The sequence below is a fragment of the Aspergillus aculeatinus genome (assembly GCF_003184765.1).
Source record: "Aspergillus aculeatinus CBS 121060 unplaced genomic scaffold BO66scaffold_38, whole genome shotgun sequence".
Taxonomy (NCBI): Eukaryota; Fungi; Ascomycota; class Eurotiomycetes; order Eurotiales; family Aspergillaceae; genus Aspergillus; species Aspergillus aculeatinus.
In genome coordinates this window covers 79,514-100,060 of record NW_020291507.1, presented here as the reverse complement: position 1 = coordinate 100,060, position 20,547 = coordinate 79,514, and the positions used below count along the sequence as shown (strand labels likewise).

General features: G+C 52.2%; 10 protein-coding genes and 1 non-coding gene across 11 annotated transcripts; 5 read left to right on the top strand and 6 right to left on the bottom strand.

Annotated features, from left to right (window-relative positions):
* Nucleotides 1-303: 303 nt before the first annotated feature.
* Nucleotides 304-2,527, top strand: BO66DRAFT_393391 (uncharacterized protein). The gene is made up of 6 exons (XM_025647751.1): nt 304-588; nt 645-719; nt 780-1,046; nt 1,127-1,404; nt 1,461-1,856; nt 1,909-2,527. The coding sequence occupies exons 1-6, from the start codon at nt 447-449 to the stop codon at nt 2,389-2,391; spliced, it is 1,641 nt and encodes a 546-aa protein (XP_025501758.1). The 5' UTR covers nt 304-446; the 3' UTR covers nt 2,392-2,527.
* A 56-nt stretch (nt 2,528-2,583) lies between these two features.
* Nucleotides 2,584-3,669, bottom strand: BO66DRAFT_456195 (uncharacterized protein; the record flags this gene model as incomplete). Its single annotated transcript, XM_025652127.1, has 1 exon — nt 2,584-3,669. The coding sequence occupies exon 1, from the start codon at nt 3,592-3,594 to the stop codon at nt 2,584-2,586; it is 1,011 nt and encodes a 336-aa protein (XP_025501757.1). The 5' UTR covers nt 3,595-3,669.
* An 892-nt stretch (nt 3,670-4,561) lies between these two features.
* Nucleotides 4,562-5,866, bottom strand: BO66DRAFT_440592 (uncharacterized protein; the record flags this gene model as incomplete). The annotated part of the gene is made up of 1 exon (XM_025651272.1): nt 4,562-5,866. One exon carries the CDS (start codon nt 5,864-5,866, stop codon nt 4,562-4,564), a length of 1,305 nt encoding a protein of 434 aa, XP_025501756.1.
* Nucleotides 5,867-7,464: 1,598 nt separating this feature from the next.
* BO66DRAFT_403379 (uncharacterized protein) lies at nt 7,465-8,023 on the top strand (the record flags this gene model as incomplete). Its single annotated transcript, XM_025648860.1, has 3 exons — nt 7,465-7,598; nt 7,664-7,813; nt 7,912-8,023. The coding sequence occupies 3 exons, from the start codon at nt 7,465-7,467 to the stop codon at nt 8,021-8,023; spliced, it is 396 nt and encodes a 131-aa protein (XP_025501755.1).
* Nucleotides 8,024-8,397: 374 nt separating this feature from the next.
* On the bottom strand, nt 8,398-10,484 carry BO66DRAFT_403378 (extracellular metalloproteinase; the record flags this gene model as incomplete). The annotated part of the gene is made up of 4 exons (XM_025648859.1): nt 8,398-8,584; nt 8,646-9,614; nt 9,676-10,070; nt 10,131-10,484. 4 exons carry the CDS (start codon nt 10,482-10,484, stop codon nt 8,398-8,400), a joined length of 1,905 nt encoding a protein of 634 aa, XP_025501754.1.
* Nucleotides 10,485-12,099: 1,615 nt separating this feature from the next.
* On the bottom strand, nt 12,100-12,181 carry BO66DRAFT_t229. Its single transcript has one exon. It is a non-coding gene; the product is annotated as a tRNA-Ser (tRNA).
* Nucleotides 12,182-13,139: 958 nt separating this feature from the next.
* Nucleotides 13,140-14,821, top strand: BO66DRAFT_456191 (uncharacterized protein). Its single transcript, XM_025652126.1, has 3 exons — nt 13,140-13,996; nt 14,062-14,370; nt 14,422-14,821. Exons 1-3 carry the CDS (start codon nt 13,228-13,230, stop codon nt 14,715-14,717), a joined length of 1,374 nt encoding a protein of 457 aa, XP_025501753.1. The 5' UTR covers nt 13,140-13,227; the 3' UTR covers nt 14,718-14,821.
* Nucleotides 14,822-14,868: 47 nt separating this feature from the next.
* Nucleotides 14,869-15,682, top strand: BO66DRAFT_353785 (SDR family NAD(P)-dependent oxidoreductase). The gene has a single exon (XM_025644814.1). It carries the CDS (start codon nt 14,875-14,877, stop codon nt 15,649-15,651), a length of 777 nt encoding a protein of 258 aa, XP_025501752.1. The 5' UTR covers nt 14,869-14,874; the 3' UTR covers nt 15,652-15,682.
* A 46-nt stretch (nt 15,683-15,728) lies between these two features.
* Nucleotides 15,729-17,402, bottom strand: BO66DRAFT_456183 (DUF1479 domain-containing protein; the record flags this gene model as incomplete). Its single annotated transcript, XM_025652125.1, has 3 exons — nt 16,924-17,402; nt 16,124-16,858; nt 15,729-16,072 (listed from the first exon to the last, which is right to left on the bottom strand). The coding sequence occupies exons 1-3, from the start codon at nt 17,384-17,386 to the stop codon at nt 15,729-15,731; spliced, it is 1,542 nt and encodes a 513-aa protein (XP_025501751.1). The 5' UTR covers nt 17,387-17,402.
* A 228-nt stretch (nt 17,403-17,630) lies between these two features.
* BO66DRAFT_136309 (2-deoxyglucose-6-phosphate phosphatase) lies at nt 17,631-18,608 on the top strand. The gene is made up of 4 exons (XM_025642024.1): nt 17,631-17,757; nt 17,812-17,833; nt 17,929-18,038; nt 18,117-18,608. The coding sequence occupies exons 1-4, from the start codon at nt 17,661-17,663 to the stop codon at nt 18,602-18,604; spliced, it is 717 nt and encodes a 238-aa protein (XP_025501750.1). The 5' UTR covers nt 17,631-17,660; the 3' UTR covers nt 18,605-18,608.
* Nucleotides 18,609-18,841: 233 nt separating this feature from the next.
* BO66DRAFT_440585 (arrestin C-terminal domain-containing protein) lies at nt 18,842-20,362 on the bottom strand (the record flags this gene model as incomplete). The annotated part of the gene is made up of 7 exons (XM_025651271.1): nt 18,842-18,879; nt 18,953-18,959; nt 19,015-19,176; nt 19,232-19,657; nt 19,720-20,044; nt 20,114-20,245; nt 20,325-20,362. 7 exons carry the CDS (start codon nt 20,360-20,362, stop codon nt 18,842-18,844), a joined length of 1,128 nt encoding a protein of 375 aa, XP_025501749.1.
* Nucleotides 20,363-20,547: the final 185 nt, after the last annotated feature.

The window sequence follows — 20,547 nt, the reverse complement described above, 5'->3', positions numbered from 1 at the left end:
CAATGAACATAGCCCTAAACCCCCCGATCTGGGAACATGCTCGGATCCTCCCCTGATCATCTCGTCCTTCTCAATCTACGTGCAACGTCCGTTATATGAATGCAGCTATGGCTCATCTTTCCTGTCTGCTAGCATTCTTGCTTTGCATCGATCAAATGGCACTCACACCATTTCCAAGCGCCGCACTAAGACGAATGTACAAGCCACCACGACTAACCGCCGCAGAGTCTAAGCGCCGACCCTGAAACGGACTTGCAGCTAAGACCAATGCACTCTGTGCCGCCCTAGACTGTCCCCGATGGCTTTGCCCCTCCGCTCAGCCTTGCACCTTGCTTTCCCTATTGTTGTAACCTTCCCCTCTTTTACCATCTGCATCACTCTTACTGTGAAACCACAGCAGCAGCAGCAGCAGGACCGGACTCCTCACCCGCGCAACATATCCAAACATGACAGCATCACACCTTCTCTCACTCCTCGCGCTCCTCGCGACAGTCGCCTCAACGCAGACAGCAAACACCACCTTCAGCAAACGCGGCTCCGTACTGACAGACCTATCCGGTGGATTCTGTCGGAGCTATCAATTCGGCGGTACGCTCATCCCTCCTTCTCATCCATGTTCATCAACTAAAACAGGTGATCTGCAGTAAATATCGCCAACGATGTCCTCTACATGGTCGACCTGGATGGCGGCCTCGTCCCCGACGACGGGAACAGTTCCCGTGCGCCCACCCTCCCGAACCCCCCGAGGAGATTATTCGGATGTTGACGAGAGACAACAGATAACTACATGCTGCAGCTGGATTTGAGCCAGTCATTCTCGGTGAACGATGGCGCAAACTACAAGATGAGTCTGGTGGACGCGCAGATCCCCGTGCTGAAGGATCAGGCGCTGTGGTCCAGTCGCGATAACAGTTCCCTGTTCTTGTATGGTGGACGGCGGGCGAGCAATGTCAGCTTGGATGAGAAGGTGTGGAAGTATGAGGTGCAGGAGGGGAAGTGGGAGGTGCAGGAGACGAGTGCAGTGCCTGTGCGATATGATGGTGGAGGTGAGTGGCCATTTTCTCTTATCGGGGAGGAGCGTTGGGGTTAAATGGTGGAATGGACTGGTGCTGATGGTGCGATATAGTGAATGTCAACGTGCCTGAGCTGCAGAGCGCGTACTGGCTCGGTGGGTATCAGGATTCCTCGACAACAACCGCCATCACCGATAGTCGGCGGGTGTATGCGACCAGCATGGTGGAGTTCAACACGACGACCGGCGAGATCGCCGAGATCGAGGCCCCCGTCACGCCTGTGCAGGACGGAGCGTTGGTGTATATCCCCGTCGGAGAGAAAGGGCTGCTGGTGTTTCTGGGCGGGGAGACGCCCTCGATGGTCAACGGCACCAATGCGACTATGGCTGTGGTGAGAGCAAGCGTCATTGAACATGGGCACGAGCCCAGCTGACGGACTCCCTGCAGAATAGCTGGAACTATGTTCAGATCTACGACATCGCCTCCGGCAGCTGGTACAACCAGTCGACGAGCGGCAGCGTGGCCTCGCGCACGCAGTTCTGCGCCACCGTCCAGCACGATCCCTCCTCCGCCTCGTATCAGATCTATGTGCTCGGCGGCGCCGACTATCACTCCCAGGACGTCATCACCGACGTGGATTACCTCTCCATCCCCTCCTTCAAGTGGTACAACGCCGCCGGACTCAGTGAAGGCCGGATGACGCTCAGCTGCCAGGCTTATGGAAGGCAGATCTTCGGGGTCGGCGGCCGTCTCGCCTGGGCTGACGATTCAGACGCCGGTTGCTACACCATGCCCGCGTTTATCTACGATGCGCAGTCCGAGGTGGTTCGGTCGGGGTTTGACGTAGGTTGCCTAAGTTGGCCAACTGACACAGTCTGTGCTGATCGGAAAATAGCCCGGGTTAATGACATACTCTCTCTCGTCCGCTACCGCGGCGGACATCAAAGCCTCGCCATATCCCTCCAGTTGGGCCAGTCCGGCATTGAAGGAGCTGTTCGTCTCGCAAACCAACACCACATCAGCAACAGCTTCGCCCTCTCCGACGAGCAGTAGTGGAGTAGGCTCACATTCACACGCAGGAGCAATAGCCGGCGGAGTGGTGGGCGGAGTGGTCGGTCTCGCTCTGCTCCTCGCCTTGGGCTATCTCTTCCTCCGACGGCGGCGTCGGGCTGTGCCTCAAGCGGAGGAAAGCCTGTCGGTTGCTGCGGGTAGTTGGGAGAAGGCCGAACTCCCCACCTCGGGGTGTACGGTCAGTGAGGTGTCGGGCGAAGCGGCGGCGAGCGAATTGGAGAGCGAGCAGCTTATGACACGCCACGAGCTGGCCGGGAGCAACGAACGTGTTTATGAGCTGGATGCGCAGGGAGCGGGTCAGAGGTAATGTTAAATGTTTTTTTCTTTTGGAAAACAACAGCGTCGATGCGATGCCACTATGTACAGTTAAAGTGGAATATCGAAAGTTCTTTCGAGATGATAATCTTGATATATAGCCTGGTTTGTTCCATATCACACCGGACTTCTACAATCACTCTTATTCTTTTGATATGGATCTCCAATTGTGAAGCACATCGGTCTAGATATAATGATATAAGTCCTCAAACAGATTCGCCAGCCAGGAAAAAGGGCTCGGTTCCCGAATCAGGCGCTCGGCAAGGGTTGGTCGATGCTGTCTGATATACTGAACGGCGTCCCTCGTTGCGTCCGTTACCACGGTGACTAGCTCGGGCTCGAGGGCCAAGAGCTCACATACCTGCTCGTCGGAGAACCGATTTGTGGCGTCCGTCCAGAACAGCGTCCCGAGCAGTTTGTGCCATTCGAAGCCCAGCTGCATCAGATCGGTTCCGTTGACGACCGCCATCTGCACCAGGGCCGGGCCATCCTCCATCTGATACAGACTGTAGATTGTTTCACAGACTGAGGCCCTTGCACCGTAGGCCAGGACCAGCCTGGTTCGTTCCGCGTCCCCGGGCTGGGGGTACTGGCCTTCGAAGTAGAGACACCGGTGCTCTCGCCCAACCCAATCCAGCGCAGTCCCGGCACCTCGAATCCCCTCCTTCCGATCTGTTTCGTCCAGGTTGGGATCCGCGCCGTGCTCGAGCAGGAGCCGGACGATCGTCGTATGTCCGTCCCAGTTCCCGATGCACAACGCCCAATACAGCAGGGGCTTGTTGATACTCGGCCTGGCCCCCAGCCCAAGTCGGAGGTTAGGATTGCCCCGGGCTTTCAGATAGTTCTGCACCAGGTCGACCTGGCCCCGTTTGATGACGCGGTACAGCCGAGGGTACCGCTTCCATCTTTTGGGATGAGCTTCCACCGCGATTGATGCCCCCTGGTCATCTTGCCGCATCCTGGCTTCGATGTCGGCGGCCGTTTGCGACTCCCACTCACCCCCCCAGTAGTTGACGGTCGCGAGCGCCCACTTGTGGGCTTCGTGGGCTCGCTCCAGCTCCTCGCTGAACTTGTTCTTCAATTCCTTGCACGCCCGGCTCAGTCGGCTGAGGGTCCTAGCGTCCAGGTAGGAAGCATACTGCAGATGCAGTTCGTTGGGCAGTTTGATTAGAGGGTTAGTTGGTTGTTCCTCCATGGTGGTGAAATCGTAGGCCCGAGGGTTCGTGGGTAATGACCTGACTACGAGATGCGATGCAATATATAATCGGAGTTGCGGAGTCCGGTTCCCAAAGTTGTATCAGCATCCTTTCTAGTCACTTCTTTATATAGAAAACAGCCAAAGGGATGCCATTCTTCACGTCAAAGGCAGTCAGGGAATTCCCGCTAGACTATTATCGTTCAGTCTTTGAGGCATTTGTGAGTAGCCAGAGAGATTCTCTTTTGGGGGCAGAGAACAAAGGTGTTCATGACATCTTCAATCAACCGGAAGAACTAGACATAGTGAAAGGTTGCTCGGGACATGCAAAAGCTCACAGAAGGTTGCTACTTGACTACTCTCATTGACTATGAATGCAAGATGTGTATTTTCTCGAACAGAATTACTAAGAAGATTCTAATATTTGCTTGATTGGTACTGTACAAATGGCCAGACATGGCATGACCACATGAAGGAGTTAGGGTTGGAGTCAGTTATTTCTAACCGGCTTAGGGACCAGCTGAGGCCTTATGGAATATTCAGCCATTTGGGGTCTCCAAGGTAAGGTGCTGGAACGTATTGTATTGAAAATAAGTATAATAATTTAAGTTATTATAGTTCAAGAACTTCTTTAGCTTGAATTTTTATCTATTAAATTAGATATTTATCATTTTAAACTAATATTAATATCAAGAAATAAGCCTACTATAATTTATATAAATAATTAATCTACTGTGATTTTGGTTAAAAATTCGGAAGTTTATATAGAAACTAGATATATGTTTATTAAATAATATTTAATGTGATATAAAGTATATACAGGAAACTTAAATTTATTTATATTCATATAATAAACTAAGCTGCCAACAGTTCTACGCCTTTTTTATATATAACTTAGTACCGATCTTTTTGTTTATAAAAGATATAAGATATATCTGACATTATATAATCTTAGATCTTATAAGTTCTACTCTAGAAGCCATGTAGCTGCAAGTTTCTCAAGCAGTATATATACTTCAGCTGACACAAAAAGAGGGCTGTTGAGCGCCTCCTGATAGATCTCACGCCCTCGCTCCATGATCCATGTGTTGGCCAGATCGTCAATCCGAGGATGATTGATCACCTCCATGTAAAGCGCGACGGCTGGGTGGTACTTCATGATATCATCAAACGACAATTGAACCGCTTCCTCCTGCAGACTCTGAAGATCCGGCTCTATGGCTTCCAGGCTCTCCAAGTACTCCCACAGCTCCGGCGCGTTGAGAATCTGACAATAGCGCTTGCCTCCTTGCCTAGTGATCCAGGTGTCTCGTATTTTCCCAATGCGAGGGTGTTTGGTCTGTTCTAGAGACCACGCAACCGCGGGCCGGTCTTTCATTATATAGTCCATCGCGGTCTCACCCCCCTTATCGACCAGATCCAAAAGTTCGGGCACGAGGCCTACCAGGTCGCACACCTGTTCGGTGCTGAACTCCTCACGGTTACCCCCCCCTCCCAATCTCAGAAGATTCTTGAAGGCAGGACCCACCGCGCGGACCACGTTCGTACCGTTGGCGATCGCCTTGCGGACTAGCCTCGAGCCATGTTCAAGACCATTGCCATCGTAATTTCTATGGACAATCGCCGCCCTGTATAACGTCGCAAGCACGGGAAATCTGCTTGCCTTCCCACCATACGCAAGAATCAGCTCCAGCAATGCCCCATCGGCGGGACTCGGGTCGAAGGTCGCCCCAGCATCCAGCGCGGTGTGACGGTAATCGTCGAGGACGTTGGGCCGGGCGCCGACCTCGAGCAAAAGGAACACCGTGCGGATGGGCTCCTTGAAGGCTTTCCGGCATTTAATGACCCCGTGCAGCAACGGCCCGTAAAGGCCGCGCGACCACACGGTCGGCATAAGTCCGGCTTCCAGAAACCGTTGGATCTCCTCGCCATTCCCCTTTCTCACCGCGTCTTCCAGTCGCTGCCGGTGCCCATACCGACCAAGAGGTTCATACGCAAACCTCTCGGGGCCCGTACTCCGTTGAAATCGGAACCACGAAATGATGTCGGGATGGTCCTCCGGGAGCCTGACCCCGTTCCAGTAGTGGTCGTACGTTAGGGCATCCGCTTCCACGTGCTTGATGATCCTCTGCGCCTCATCCCGGAATACAGCCCTCAGGGCTTTGCAAGTCTTGCTGAGTCGGACTATGGATTGTCCATTGAGGTAACTGGCATAATGCAGATGGAGCTTGTTGGGAAGCTGGGGTAGTATGGCAGTCGTTGGTTGGGACATTTTGGATGAATCGACTGTGAGAAGGCCGCGGAATTACTTTCCTCTACCGATTACGAGGGCTATAAGTAGTGGTTGATGGTTCTTTCAACGGCAAGAGCCTTGGTAAAGATGTCGTAACTTTACTTTCTCCAATGTAGGGACTGGTGAATGAGATCTATATCTCCAATAAAGGTGGTGGCGAGCGCTCTTTGTGTTCTTACTTGTACTGTAACTTGTACTGTACCTTATACCTTTTACCCCGAGACAATGTCTTTGTTTAGGGCCCTTCACGCACACAGCGGTATTATAGGTAGATTGAATGGTTTCTCATTGTGGTGGCTCAAAGAATAGGAGCAACTACGAAAATCAACGATAAGTAACCGCACCACTGTTCCTTTGACCTTTTCCTTTGAGTCGTCTATACTATGGTGCCTGTAGAGTCAAACCTGGCAGACTAGTGAATGGCCCATAAAGGATCATAGAGTAAGTAGTGAAGCATGGCTGGTCTACAACCTACGTAGTATTTTCACTTTTGCTGTACCTGAGGGGTAAACACAATCTTAGAATATAGATACAAAGTACTTTTAATTGTGCTTGAGTCTTTATTTCGCGGCACTACAATCACAATTCCATGTCAGATCCCACGATAGATGGGCGTCCTGGCTTAGTGTCGGTAAGCGGCAGAGTAACACATACCTCCCTTTCCACTCAGTCGGGAGCTGTGAGCCTTTATGGTCCTTGGACCTTCCAATGTACACAGTAAAATGACCAAGGTAGACCGTCTTTGCGCTTGAGATGCGAAATCAATAACGAAAGCCAGCATTAAAGCACCTTGATGCTCTCCTGTCTATCTCAATTGTCTATTATGGAGTGGATTTACCTCAGCGCGATATTGAATCCGCTTATGAAGCAGGAGGCAATCGGAAAGAAAAGAAATGTCGGATGTGTCGGTGACCGTTGATATCCGGGTGATTGCAAATTGGTCGAGCTCTTTCCCCGCATGATTGCTGGGCTTGCTTGACAGCCTATGGAATTCGACATCATAAGATATCTCGCTCCTCCAACCCGAATCGCACCGACAGCGTAACAGTACCTCTCAGATGACTTCTACGCTCTGGTGACTCTGTGCGAGCACGATCGGCATGTAGAATTGGGCATTTGGGATACAGTGATATCAGTCTTAGAGTTGGACGGACAATTCCCACAGGATGAGCCCTGAAACATGTCCCAGGAAATAACCCCATATACCCACACGTACGACTTCGATCTAATGTATCTGATGATGTAAAGTGATACCGAGTTAGTCAAAATAGCCCTATTCCGGAAACAACGGTCTTTGCCGAGGACGAGACTCTTAAATCCCGCCGGCATATTTTGAATACGTCTATCTTTATTGGACGTGACCTCGGACACTACGATACTACCGGCATTCGTAACGGTCAGCCAGGATGATGAGTACATATAGCACGAACATCGCGACTATCATACTCACGACAGAGTTCGATGGCTATATAAACCTCTCACTGTATCCGCAAAATCTCTTTCTCTCACCACCTAGAATCAGAAATTCCCATTCTTGGTCTCTAGACTTCATTCCACCTTCAATCACCACTCTCAGAATGCGCTTCTCTCTTATCGCGCTTGCAGTGTTCGCTGCTGCCTCCGCCGCCATGAAGCTGAGCGACGTACCCGGCACCGAGGCCAATCCCCTAGATCTGGACAGCAACTATGTAGTCCAATGGACTTATGACGAGTATGTTTCTTCTTTAGATGGGCCACAGAGACCGTGATCACGGATACTAAGATATGTTGGCACAGAAATGAGAGAGACAAGCCCGTCTGGGTGGCTCTCTCGCACTACGATCAAGGCGGGTCCTCGGAATGCTACCTGCTCTCCGGCCAGCTGCGCGCGGGGGACGGAAGCTTTCGCATCCCATTACACCCTGTCTCCCAGCCGGTTACCCAAGTGTACGTTTACATGTCTTATCGTTGCTCCGATGACTACCCTCAGTTATTGGAGCTATATGACGCAAGTTCTGATATCGACCCCCATCCCTGGCATATAGCACCGGATATCGGTTCCGCCTGCACCAGACCAACCAATGCGTCGCCAACCCCGGCATCGAGGACCAGACGAACCAGTTTCGCCTCAGGCCGTACTACCCACCTACAAACTAGGCTTCTTTCATGGGCCGGTGAGCTGGGGTGAAAGTGGTTCGAGGGCACTAGGTCTTGGGTCTCTGTTCATCCACAGGTTATGCTGGGAAGGCCGCTTACAAAGCAGCCTGATCAATATCTATTCCAGGTATACAGTCTACACTGTCGCCTGTTCATTGGATATGAAGGATTGTGGATGGTCTTGATGTGTTCTGTCTCCTTGGAATCTGGAAGAGTGATGTGGGGAACCGTGTGTTATCGAGAGGCTAATTGAATTGCTAAAGCTTTTGGAGAAATGTTACTTTGTGATAGATCTTGCGTAGAAGTAGCAAGGGTGCTCAAATATCATAGATCAAGTGCGGCAGATGATCCTTCCTACCCCTCCATTGTTAGGATCAGCACACCCCAAAGGGGACGATGTTGCTGTCAAGACGAACTGAACCCTTGGTCTCAGCCCCTTGGCCCAAGCCCCGCTTGGCAGAGCCCTTCCAGATGGCACACTGATTGGCCCCCTTAGTTAGCGCCCTATCGGCATCCAGAATGGCGTCCCGGGCTTGGAGAAACGTTGGATTGCAAGGTTGTCTAGTAGACTTGCGTTAGTTGTTGACCAAGGCCAGAAAGAGCAGTGAAGACGATTACTCACAGCGCCATCGCATCCATCACCAGTTTCATAGCAAGATACCTCCCGTCCGTGGGCACCTTGTCGCGGAAGACCGGCTTGGGGCCATCGTTCTTACCGTATCGATCGATTAAATTCCACAGAATCTCGTACAGTACGCTCGCCCACACCGACCCTGCGTCATGGAGCATCAGCATCCCGTCCACGCTGGCGTAGGTGAGCGGGTTGGTGGTCAGCGAGGTCGAGTAAGGGTAGAGACGCGACCCCTGCCCCGAGGCGTTGGACGCCCAGCCACCGAAGGCGTAGTCGGTGGCGCGTGTGTCGTGGGGCTTCAGACGCACCGCGGTGGCCATGAAGTCGCTCCACCCTTCGCCCATGCCGCCGGCTTCGAAGGCCGACAGGCACCCCGAGTTGGCCGGGCCGCCCGTCAGTCGCGTCGACAAGCCATGCGTGTACTCGTGGATGACCATCCCCGCATCGAAGTCGGCGTCGCGCGGCGGATCCGAGTGCGTGAAGATGTTGATGCGCATGTGTCCTGGTTCGCCGTCGGGAGGAGCCTTGAAGTACGCGTTGTTGTACGACAGCCCGTCCTGCGCGTTCAGGATCACGTAGTCGTTCTCGCGGCCGCCCCGGCCGCTGTTGTTCCATTGGAAGTTGCCGGCTTTCTCGGTGAATCCCAGCGTGTAGAGGAGATCGTGGTAGGTGTTCGCTGTGTAGAGTAACTGGGTGATGGATGCGTTGACGTACGCATCCGGAGGGGACATGGTCGGTGAGTAGGCGTACTCGAACTTGGAGGCTGGGCTGCTGGGCCGATAGTTGTCCATGTATGGTGCCAGACCAGAGGGATTGGACTGGGCAATCCCGTTGTTTCCTCGCGTAGTGGTGTAGACGGTGTTGCCATCCCCTTGCCAGGTGAAGGGAGAGGCGGTTTTGTCCCACGGGTCGGTGACAATCGTGCGTACCCCCTCCGTTGGATCATTCAACCCCCATTCACTGCGAGAGCATTAGCTGATGTGTTTCTGTGGAATGAGAATCATAATTGGACTCTACCCACTAAACCTCGTAGGTAGCAGAAGAAGCATAGTCCACGACACCATGGACTGTCGGATTGGCGCCTGCATCCACGTATGTCAAGTACCAATTCGAGTCCATGTGCGCCTCGACTCTCCAAGTTAGAGCGAGACTCTCATCTGACTTAACTAAAAAAACTAATCTTGCTTTGGGCTCAGTGATGGTCTCCGACGTGCCCTGGAATACGTGATTATTTGTCCCCTGAACTCTCTCGCACTTCAAATTGTCCAGGGAAAGTGGCAGGCTCAATGCTTTAGATGCACGGTCAAGGGCCGTCACTGGATCGATGACACCCTGTCTCAGAAGAGGGTCGCCGTGGGGAATCTTTCCAGTATAGAACGAGTTCCCGTACGAAAAGACTGTCCCATCTTTTCCGACCTATATAGATCGGTGTATTATAAATCATATACAACACGAAAGGCAGATCGCAACACCCACATTGACATTGAAGTCGGCATTATCAATGTCCATGTCATGGACAGTTTGTCGAAAGTGGACATGCGCCAGGTCGTTCTCACCGATGTAGTGGTCATCAATAATGCGAAAGGCTGCCCCGGGGACGATGGTCTCGACAAGCCGCGTTGCAGTCTCCAGATAGTTGGCTTGTTCAGCTCGAGCAGCTAGGCGGATGTTGTCAGCCACCGCGTCAATTGAGTTCACGTAACTGGCCCGTGAGGTCAAACGTAAAGTACTCGGGTCTATAGCCTCAAGTTTCAAGCTGTTGGATAGCTGTAATGGAAGAGCCAGCACGCACAAAGAAAGCGAAACTGCAACGATGATAGAGGCCCACATCTCGATTGTCACGATTTGAAGCAGAAAATAAAGATGGACGGAGCTGGGCTGAGTCAGGAATTATCCCTTCTCTTCCACATCCTCGATTCACTCGATAGGAACACATGAAAGTCTTTTAAACGCTTAGGACATATGGTCATCCTCTGCAGTCGCCAGCCCGGATCCTATCTTGTACATGCCCTTGAGTTCTGCAAGATGTTCTGCCATCGTGCTCGATGAAGCCAGGCCATAATAACGATAATTCCATATCCAGCGAGTTGCAGGAAGCATCTGGCAGCGATCTCGCCTGTATCTGAAGCTAAAGATGTGCCTATGAAATAGAAAATTGAGATCACGCGGAATTCCATGCGCATGTGCCTTCGCTGAAGCTTTTGTCCCTCAAGACATAGTTACACCAGCCAATCCCGTTTTGACATCCAGTGTAACCCATGGCTGACCAGGGGCTCTGCCAGGACCCGAGATATGAAGAATGGTCTATTCTTCCAAAATTCGTTCTCTCTACCGCGGAAATTTAGCACCCACTCCCTAGGATGAGAGATGAGAGATTGGGGACGAAGAAGTGGCTTTTCTCTTTTTCTTTTCTTCATTTTGCCTGCCAGCATGCCAGAAGGAGACATCTGAGTACAGGCCTCAGCAAATTCATAGCTATGCACTACATGCATTGCCGATGCGCAAAGTCCTCTGAGCAGGAAGTATTGACGTGGCTCTTCAGAACATGTATACATCACGTACCAACCCATTGGTAAATGTTGGATGGCATATGTACTATACGAGTGTTGCCCTGAGAGTATGTCTAATTGCTCTCGATGCAGTTCCTGTGACGGACTACGCTTATTTGAATTGAGAAGCTTCAACAGCACACGACTTGTGACTTGCCGGGTGGCCAAGGACCAGCAAACTACAAATCGGATAAAATATCATTCGCCACGTTTCCCGCTCCTTAGTTCCTGTGAGACGTGCTGAAAGTCAAATCGAATGCGACCCTTTCGGTCCCAGCTGGCGAAAGCCCGGGTGCTGCCGTGTTGCATTGGCCTGGAACTGTCTTCTCGTCGAGATCGATGATGAGGTGGCGGAGGATGAAGGGGGATTAGCACTGTCACCGCAATGCAAATTGCCCCCCTGGGTGATGAAGTTCTTACTGACGTGTCGGGGTCACTGAGGTGTGTGTGCCCTCCATAGCAGATCTGACTGGAGGACAGAGCTTATTACTCTAATCCAATGATACAGTCGAGTCAGACTTTGAACTTTATGATTGATGATCTTTGAAAAACTTCATCTGAACATGGATCTATACAGACGTATTTATCCCCCGAGGACTGGTCAATGACAAAGGGAGACCAGAAAGCTGACGGAAAGACAGAAAAGATGAAGAAAGGAGACAGCAGACCCTGTCAGATGCGCGTATCCAAGGCAATACATATGCTAGCGGACGTTTAGAGATCTTACCTGTGTGTAATGGGGTTCATCAAGTGTGTGAGGGAAATGTTAGTTTCATTCGCATCTCTTTGTTCGCAACACTGCTCACCCACGCTACAGCCAAAGCTTCTAGAATTACTCGAGTCATGTAGAGATAGCCGGGTAGAGTCAGGGGGGCCAGCAAAAAAGGAACAAAAAACGACAACAGTCGGATTTGAACCGACGCCTCCGAAGAGAATAGATTTCTAGTCTATCGCCTTAGACCGCTCGGCCATATTGTCTTTTGTTGAAATTGGCCACAGTTTCTAGCTTTATGTCACTGTGCCAAATGAGTCTCAGCCGTGCCATTCAACAAGCATAAGTTATCTTCCTATCGTATGTCACCAGAGATAAGTTAGTTGACTTTGGTTGTAATGGTTCAGTTGTCGCATTTATCCAATGGCCTACACCAAAGTACTCTACAAGAGACCGTGCAATTTCACAGCTGGAATTCATAATAGCATTCTGGAGTTCAAAGAGAGAGATGAATAATTGTATAGTCAAACAAAGAAATAAAAGACCTTGGGGGGAAGGGCGGGGGGGGGGGGCAACCCCGACACAGACGCTCATTCGCAACATGCACTTGAACTTGTGTCTTTCTTTGATGAAGTCCTTTAAGAGTTAGTGTTTGAATCAGAACAATAGACAACAGCTACATTCAAGGCAACCTTGCCTCACCGACTCCCAGCCAACGCGTGGTGAGTATAATTCGAGAGTGAATCCGTGTCGATAAGGGAGTTCTCTTTTCGGAATAGGAGGAAACCCTGCAGAATATCATTGTTGGGTGAAATCCCGCGTTCTTAAAGTCAAGGTCAATAGACATAATATACTTTCCTTGATGTTGATCACAAAATCGGCCAGTTGTCACAATCAATTTACTATCACAGTAAAGATGGAATTTGGTCAATCCATTGTACAAATTCAGTGAACTTAGTGACTCATGGTCTTGGGTGCGTCCATGCAGAGCAGCTAGCAGATAGATTGATGAAGATGATCAAAAATTCAGCTAGATGAGGCTATCTGAGCGAGGAACTATCAAAATGCGTGGCGGGCGGTGAGCAGCCTGGCTCTCGAGGTCTGGACAGTTTCTCCTGGACGTCAGTCTGGTGGCTGTTGCCTTCACCTTCACCTTCACTGTCAACGTCAAGATCCTCGCTTTTCTTTTAGTCTCACATCATTTCGTCTCAGCCCAACGGCCCACACGAATTTGAGTTCGGCCTCAGGTCCGGTCTTCATTTTAATCACACTTGAAAGGGCGCTCGGGTTCATTAAGATTGACTAACTGAAGATGGCTGCTACGCTACCACTGGAGCTACTCATCCAGATAGGAACATCTCTCGAGAGTACGGGCGCCCCCGTCACGCCGTGTGTGACTGTCAGTCGGCGCTGGCAGGCAGCATTCGAGCCGTTGCTCTACCGCAAAGTGCACCTCTACACCTCCGATAACCTTGAGGATTTTAGCCCAGGTCGCGCGCTTTCCCTGGCGAACTTTGGTCGGATCACATTCGGGCTAGGAGTTTTTCGAAGAGCTTGGATCCGACACATTGAATGTTGTCTTGTTGTTCCACACGCGCTATATGACTGGCAGACAATTCAACTGGAAGATTATACCACCGATAACGAGGTACGAAGAGACAACGACCGTGCATTCCAGTCCGGTATCATCGCCCTTTTCAGGACGCTTAGTGACTGGGACCCAGGTCTTCGCCTCACACTGCAACTATTGATCTCAGGTCGGGAAGAGACGCTCGAGCCAAATACATACGATTGTACATTTACCGGACCGGTTCCCTGGAGCTTCCCAGACGGATGGATACTGGCTGTTCCTCTTTATCGGGCATCGTTCGGTGACATTGACCCACCTACGCTTCCAGTTGTCCCATGTATCGACCGACTTTGGTTCTCAGACGACCCTGAGTTCGATTTTCCTTCTGATATTTGGGTAGGCGCGGCCATGCAAATCGCTCGAAACTGCTCCACCATGTCTGGACTGCGGCTCAACATGCAAGAGCATGTCAAGCCAGATCATTTGGACTATATGCAAGCTCGTCGTCGGGGTGAGTACCTTTGCTACAAGATTGGGGTATTGAGGGGTTCTGCCTTCTGATGATTTCCATACCAGCACTTGCCGAGGGAATAAAATCACTTCCACCGACTCTCAGAGACTTGGAACTTTTAAGTTCATTCGAGTACCCTTGGAAGTGGTCGATGCCTGGGCTGAATCTTCTGGGATCCGATCACGACATGTTGTCTCTCAACCGTCGCAACCTCAGCATCAATCTCAGACGGCTAGACCTGGATGAGGTATCGCTTGCAGCTGACGTTCTGTTTCCCCTTGATGAACAAGAAAATCCCTTACCGGAAAGTCTCTCGCTTCACTGGCCACAACTTGAGGTCATCAATCTCCGTGTGCCGCCAGTTCTCCCCACCGGTAAGCATACCTCCAACATCGCAATAATCCACATCTCACCGTCATTCATAGGCAGATGGGTTACTCTTCACCTCCCCGAGCGACAAAAGGAGCTCGATGCAATAGAGGACTGGTCGGACATCATCCGTGACGTGGAAAGGGGATGCGGAGACCGTAAACTGTTGGATACTGACCATTTTCAACGAGTCCTCATCTCTCTCGGTCATGCTGCCCGTCGGATGCCCAACTTGACGTCACTGAGCTATGTGATTGATGCCTACCCGGAGTTTGAACTTCTTGTGGGGTTCACTCCTTACGAACATGCAGAATTATCCTTGTACTCTGAGCATCGACCCGATAAACATTAGTGGGGTGTAACTGCAAGGGTTAGTCTATCCGCCGCGGGCCATCCCCGCTAGCCCTCAGTGCTTTCCCGGAGTAGCCCTGGATCATTAAGATAAAAGTCTCTCGCCTTCCCACTATCTCCCCCACTACTTCGTTACCCTGATTGAATCCTCACCCAGAATGACCGACAAGTCCCTCCAAGGCAAAAACGCCATCATCACCGGCGCCTCCCGCGGCATCGGCCGCGGCATCGCCCACGAACTCGCCCACCGCGGCGCCAACATCCTCCTCACCTACCAGAGCGCCCACGCGCAAGCCGAGGAAGTCGTCTGCGACCTCATCCAGCGACACGGAGTAGACGCATTCGCCGTGCAGGCCGAGGGCAGTGACATCGACGCGCCTCCGCGCATCGTCCGCGCCGCCGTGGAGCGCTGGGGCGGCACCATCGACATCATCGTCAACAATGCGGGCGCCAGGGACGACTACGCCTTCGAAGAGATGTCCCACGCGGCGTGGGAGGCGCAGCTCGCCACGAATCTCCGCTTTCCGGTCTTCCTCATCAAAGAGGCTACCCCGTACTTTGGCAAGGCGCCCCGCATCGTCAACTTCTCCAGCAGCTATGCGCGCGACGGCCATCCGGGGTGCGCGGCGTACGTGGCTGCCAAGGGGGCGATCGAGAGTCTGACGAGGTCGTTGGCCACGGAACTGGGCCATAAGTATAATGCGACCGTCAATTGTGTGAGTCCTGGCCCGGTGGATACGGAGTTGTGGCAGCGAAGCATTGAGGATGCGGAGGCGCGGCAGGATTGGGAAAGGGTGGTCAAGAGTACACCTGCTGCCCCGAGGGTGGCGGACGTCGATGATATTGCCCAGGTGGTGGCGTTCCTCGTCGAAGAGGGCAGTCGGTGGGTTACGGGGAGTGTTGTGAACGCTAATGGGGGGTTGCTGTTTAATTAAATGTCTGGATGACATGGTAAAGACTTTTAAGGCCTATATTTGTACATATGCTTGGATGGAATAGGCCACATCTAATGCTAGTTAACGGTGTCTACCTTATGACCCATGATTTCATCGGCTCTTTTCAATACAGCGCGCTGTCCCTGCTTCAGATCCCTCTCTCCAGTGTTCCACTTCTTCAGTCCCAGAGATCTCAGTCCCTGCTTATTCGTATACCGAGCTAGGTCTGCCTGTGTTGTGCGTCCAATGTGTTCACTTTCGCCCTTGCCTCCCGGGAAGTCGGGCGGTGGCACACCATTGAGGAAGTCTTCCCTCTGGCGGCGAACATACTGCGCATTGGCCTCGGTCACAGGGCAAGCAGGAATGTACAGAACACTGCTGTCTCCGCGACCTTGGTGGATCTTATCGACGGAATGGATGGCTGATTCTAGTCAGCAAAATCACGCAGAGATATCGACATGAAGGGACGTACTATCACAGTGCCACGCGACGTAATCGCCCGGGGCAATCTTCGGCATATGCACCATGGTTTTGTCCAAGTGCAAGTGAGGATGCAAGATATCGTTCAGTTCCTGCGCGTAGCCCGGCGTGGCGCCCTCCAGTTTGCTGGACATCGACTTCTCAAGACGCCAGTTTGTCGGGTCGAGGTAGGTATCCAGGGCCAGTCGCGAGCAGTCTCCGGCCAGGGGAGACAAGATCGGCTCAAAGAACGGGCGCAACAGGTAGTATGTGGTGGCCATGGACAGCAGAGGGTTGACGAGAAGCGTGCCCTCCCGGGGACCTGTGTGCGACATGCTCAACCAGCCCTGGAACATCCGGAACATGGAACACGCCCCGGCCCCGTTATACAGGTCCGCAACTGCTGGCACTCGGCAGCTGGCTTCCCAGGGGTCATACTCTTCCCACTGACCCTCCCAGATACGTTGGTAGACCCGTCCCAATCCGTATCCGTTGTCTTCCCAGCGCTCAACGCTGCCGCCGTCCACATGAGGTCCCAGGGCGAACCCGGCATCACCTGGCTGGCGAATGCGCAGGCGGTCGGCATACGTCAAGGGGTGGGTGGGGGAGATGAGGGCATCTTCCGCGCGCGAGTGCCAGAAGCTCATGAGGAATTGCTGGGTCTGCAGCATGTGGGGATGCAGACGAGCACGCATCTGAGGCTGGGACCAATATAGTTCAAATACTTGCGGATCCTGGGGAGGGAATGCTACGGTGGATCATGTCAGCGAGAAGGAGACTCTTCGATTTTTATCTCAAGGGAGCTTGTCATACCTCGAGTCTGAGGATTGGCGCGCACGTACGCCTCAATCTCCTCCTTGTAGGCGCGGGCCTCGCTCTCAGGAATCACACCCCGCACCACCGCGACACCACGCTTACGGAGCTCGTCCTGGAACTCCGACGGTGCAGCGTGGATGTCTTTGAAGTTGATGGAGGGGATAATGTCCGAGCCCCTTCTGGCGATGAGTTCCACTTCATCACGCAACCGGCACAGGAGTCGATCCCAGCTTTGTTTCACCTGATCTTCGCGTCCAGCAATCAGACGCCGCTTCTGATCGACGAATCTAGGTGGCAGTGCTTGCTCTTTGACTCCTGAGAGGGAGACAAACACTGAGGAGATGTCGCCTTCTTTGCGAGGGGTCTGTGTCGAAGTGGCCAGCTGCCGATGTGCTCTGGGTTTGGAGAGGATGCGCAGAGCCGGACGGAGGCTCGCGGTCTGGACTTGTGAAATATGCATGTTGTAGAGAATTGGCTTCAAACCAAGTTAATTGTCGCCTTGTTTGTGTTTCTGTCTAAGTATTGTGCAAGATTCACAGGGGCTCTTATACATCATAAGCCTGCGAATATCTGCCTGGGAAGCAGGCGGGTGGATTTCCTAATGCGGTAACTTACCGCCCGCCAGCCCTGAGCGGCGCCACTTGACCCTCATCACTTATAAATCAATCCCTGCGCTCCTGCATTTTCCAAGCATCCAAACGTGACTAAAATCGCAACTTGGCTGAAATTACATCATGGCCCAGTCTTTCCAGCCAGCCGGTCCAAGCGAGCGGCATGCATTTGCCGGGGTTCTTCTAGACTTTGATGGAACAATCATTGATTCGACCGAAGGTAGGCGTGATGAATCTCCCCACGGGTGAATATGTGGCTGATATTGACGCGAAGCAATCGTGGAAAACTGGAAAAGGTATGCCTTCCACACCGTGGCTCCTCGCTGGTACATGACCAGTAGCGAACAACACCCACCTCCTTCACTACCCCCATCATACTGAATGTGTCTAGAGTCGCCGCCGAATTGGGGCTGGACTATCGCGACATCCTCCGTGCCTCTCATGGTAGGCGAAGCATTGATGTGCTCAACGAACTGGACCCCAGCAAAGCAAACTGGGAATGTATGTCTGAGCGTCCCCCCCTTCCGCTTTGTCTTGTTCCCGTCCGTTGTGGCAGTCATAGCACTAACGTACACCCAGATGTGAGCGCCATGGAGGCCAGAATCCCGCTTCTCTCCTCCACGCCTGCGGTGGAGATTGCGGGAGCCCGGCGGCTACTGGAGCAACTGAACCGCTATTCCACCCCGCATGCCATCGTGACCTCGGGCAGCAAGGCATTGCTGGATGCCTGGTTGACTATCCTTCAACTCCCGCGGGTAATGAAGGCCACGACCGCCGAGGATGTCAAAATGGGCAAGCCGGACCCTGAGGGGTATCGTATAGCCAAAAAGCAATTGCTTCAACATCGTTCTGGGGAAGGAGAAGTTCTGGTGATGGAAGACGCTCCTGCAGGAATTGTCGCTGGCAAAGCGGCGGGATGCAAGGTGCTGGCTGTGACAACTACGCATACGGTGCAGCAGTTGAAGGAGGCTGGGGCGGATTGGGTGGTTAGGGACCATCGCTTTGTTGGGTTCGAGGCTCCGGCCGGGTCTGGGGATGTGTGTCTGACCTTTCATGATCTTTTGTAGTCACCGGTATAAGAACATACCCTTTCTGCCTGTATCGAGAGAGTCCAGAAAATATCTAGACAGCGCAGATTGCTTGCGTATAAGCAAGCCCCCTTGAATACATAATCATTTTCGTTGACATTCGCCCCCGAGTTGTGACATAGCTCCCAACTGACCACCTGTTAGACCAATTACCATAAAGAAAAGCTTTGGCTTATGGCAAGTTCTACTTCGAATCTGAATTTTAAACTCTCTGGTTCAATCGGCCTTCATACGTATGGAGGTGGTAAAGGCCCCTGCAGTAATATTAGTCTGTCGACAGCAGAGGTATAGCTCGGTGTCCTGCTCAGCTCTTCAATATCGACCCACCCAGAGTCTAGTGGCATGTGCCCGCACGGCGAAGAACATCTCGATATTACAGGTGAGCATACCCGTGACTGGTCTTCCATGTTTTCCCTTTCAGCAATCAATGGGTCCTCTTGGTGTTTGCCATACACCGGAGGAATGATATGTCTGGAATAGAGGGATGATGCCTTGAGCTGGGTGATATCCACATTATGCATGAAGATTACAACGGGTATCAAGGCACGGACCTGACCGCTGGAGTTTAGCGCAAATCTTTTCACCATCAAAGTCCAATGCACTTACCGACGACACGTGTCCGTCCATGTTGATGATTCGGATGGTGACGATCACGTTGTGGGTGATATCGAAGTGGGAGGATTGCACCGCCTGGGCGCAGTCGTAAATCGATGTCGGCAAGGCGACGAGCGGTGCAACTTCAAATCCGCCCTCAATCTCCTGGGTTGAGATATCCCCGTCTTTTGTAGACGAGAACTCCTTTCCACATACTGCGCGCGAGCGATCAATTCGTTTCACAAACCCACCGTCGAAAGATGGATTTGGCGCAAAGTGGTGAGTCTCAACGACTTCGACTGTAATGCTTTCAATCTGAAGACCCTCGGTCAATGGGGAGATTTGTATCCGAGGGCATAGATCCGATCCAAAGGGTATCTGAGTGGCAGGAATGCTGATGGAATATCGGATTTTGCCCGGCCACTCGTTGTCCAAAGTCTGTGAAATAGCAGGGTCAGGGGCTGCTTGTCTCCGTCCGTCCAAAATGAAGAGAAACCCACATGTGCAGTGGCAGAAGAGTACCACTCACTGGGCGCATGGCTGCGATACACCTTGATGTTCTTGTGGCATGTCAGATCGCTCGCAAATTTCCTCGTCACGCGTCCAATCAGCAGATACGAGACCGAATAGCCTTCCACGCCGTCCACGGACTCTCGCATATGCTCTCCTGATCCTAGCGCAAGGCTCAAAGGTATCTCATGTCTGCCCGGGGCATAGATGCGGGATTGGAAGACGGTTGTCCGCATCAGCTGCCAACTGCGCTGGAAGATAACCGACTCGGTGCAGCTTTGGGTCAACGTCTGGGACCTCTCGAAGCTGCCCCATCTGGGGATGCTAATGCATCAGCCTGATCTTCGGTGACAATATGTGAGCTAGGCTGCTTGTAACACGTACCGTCGCTTCATGATTCCCCGCAGTTGAACGTCGATCGATCCTATCCGCATGGGCTGCGCTAGACTCAAGACCAACTTGCCCGTGATGTGAGGACTCTCCGAGATGAGGCTGCCTTCTGCCGGCAGAAAGACCCTATGGGCATTTACGCTATGGCAGCTCACAAGTTAAACACTGTTTCATAGAAGGGCTCGTAGCAGGTTAGAGGACATACTCCAATTCGAAGTGTAGATTACAGCCGTGGTCCGACATCGTCGCTCAAGGATAAAGGGCGTTGAACTGTACTGATTGTACGTCTATCCCCAAGCAATAACCGATAATCTTCGTTCCTTTAACCCTTGTTTCTCGGACTGCAACTGATAGATTCGCCCTGCATGCGGCCCCACCTTCCCTGCCCATTCAGGAAACTTTCCCGCCGAGATGGCGGCCCGCAGAGC

Bases quoted from the DNA above. Each gene is read 5' to 3' on its own strand.
- BO66DRAFT_353785 (XM_025644814.1), top strand. From the start codon at position 14,875: ATGACCGACAAGTCCCTCCAAGGCAAAAACGCCATCATCACCGGCGCC.
- BO66DRAFT_136309 (XM_025642024.1), top strand. From the start codon at position 17,661: ATGGCCCAGTCTTTCCAGCCAGCCGGTCCAAGCGAGCGGCATGCATTT. The intron at 17,758-17,811 runs GTAGGCGTGATG...ATTGACGCGAAG, and splicing joins AATCATTGATTCGACCGAAG to CAATCGTGGAAAACTGGAAA. The intron at 17,834-17,928 runs GTATGCCTTCCA...GAATGTGTCTAG, and splicing joins ATCGTGGAAAACTGGAAAAG to AGTCGCCGCCGAATTGGGGC.
- BO66DRAFT_456191 (XM_025652126.1), top strand. From the start codon at position 13,228: ATGGCTGCTACGCTACCACTGGAGCTACTCATCCAGATAGGAACATCT. The intron at 13,997-14,061 runs GTGAGTACCTTT...TTTCCATACCAG, and splicing joins TATGCAAGCTCGTCGTCGGG to CACTTGCCGAGGGAATAAAA. The intron at 14,371-14,421 runs GTAAGCATACCT...CGTCATTCATAG, and splicing joins GCCGCCAGTTCTCCCCACCG to GCAGATGGGTTACTCTTCAC.
- BO66DRAFT_393391 (XM_025647751.1), top strand. From the start codon at position 447: ATGACAGCATCACACCTTCTCTCACTCCTCGCGCTCCTCGCGACAGTC. The intron at 720-779 runs GTGCGCCCACCC...GAGAGACAACAG, and splicing joins CGACGACGGGAACAGTTCCC to ATAACTACATGCTGCAGCTG. The intron at 1,857-1,908 runs GTAGGTTGCCTA...ATCGGAAAATAG, and splicing joins TGGTTCGGTCGGGGTTTGAC to CCCGGGTTAATGACATACTC.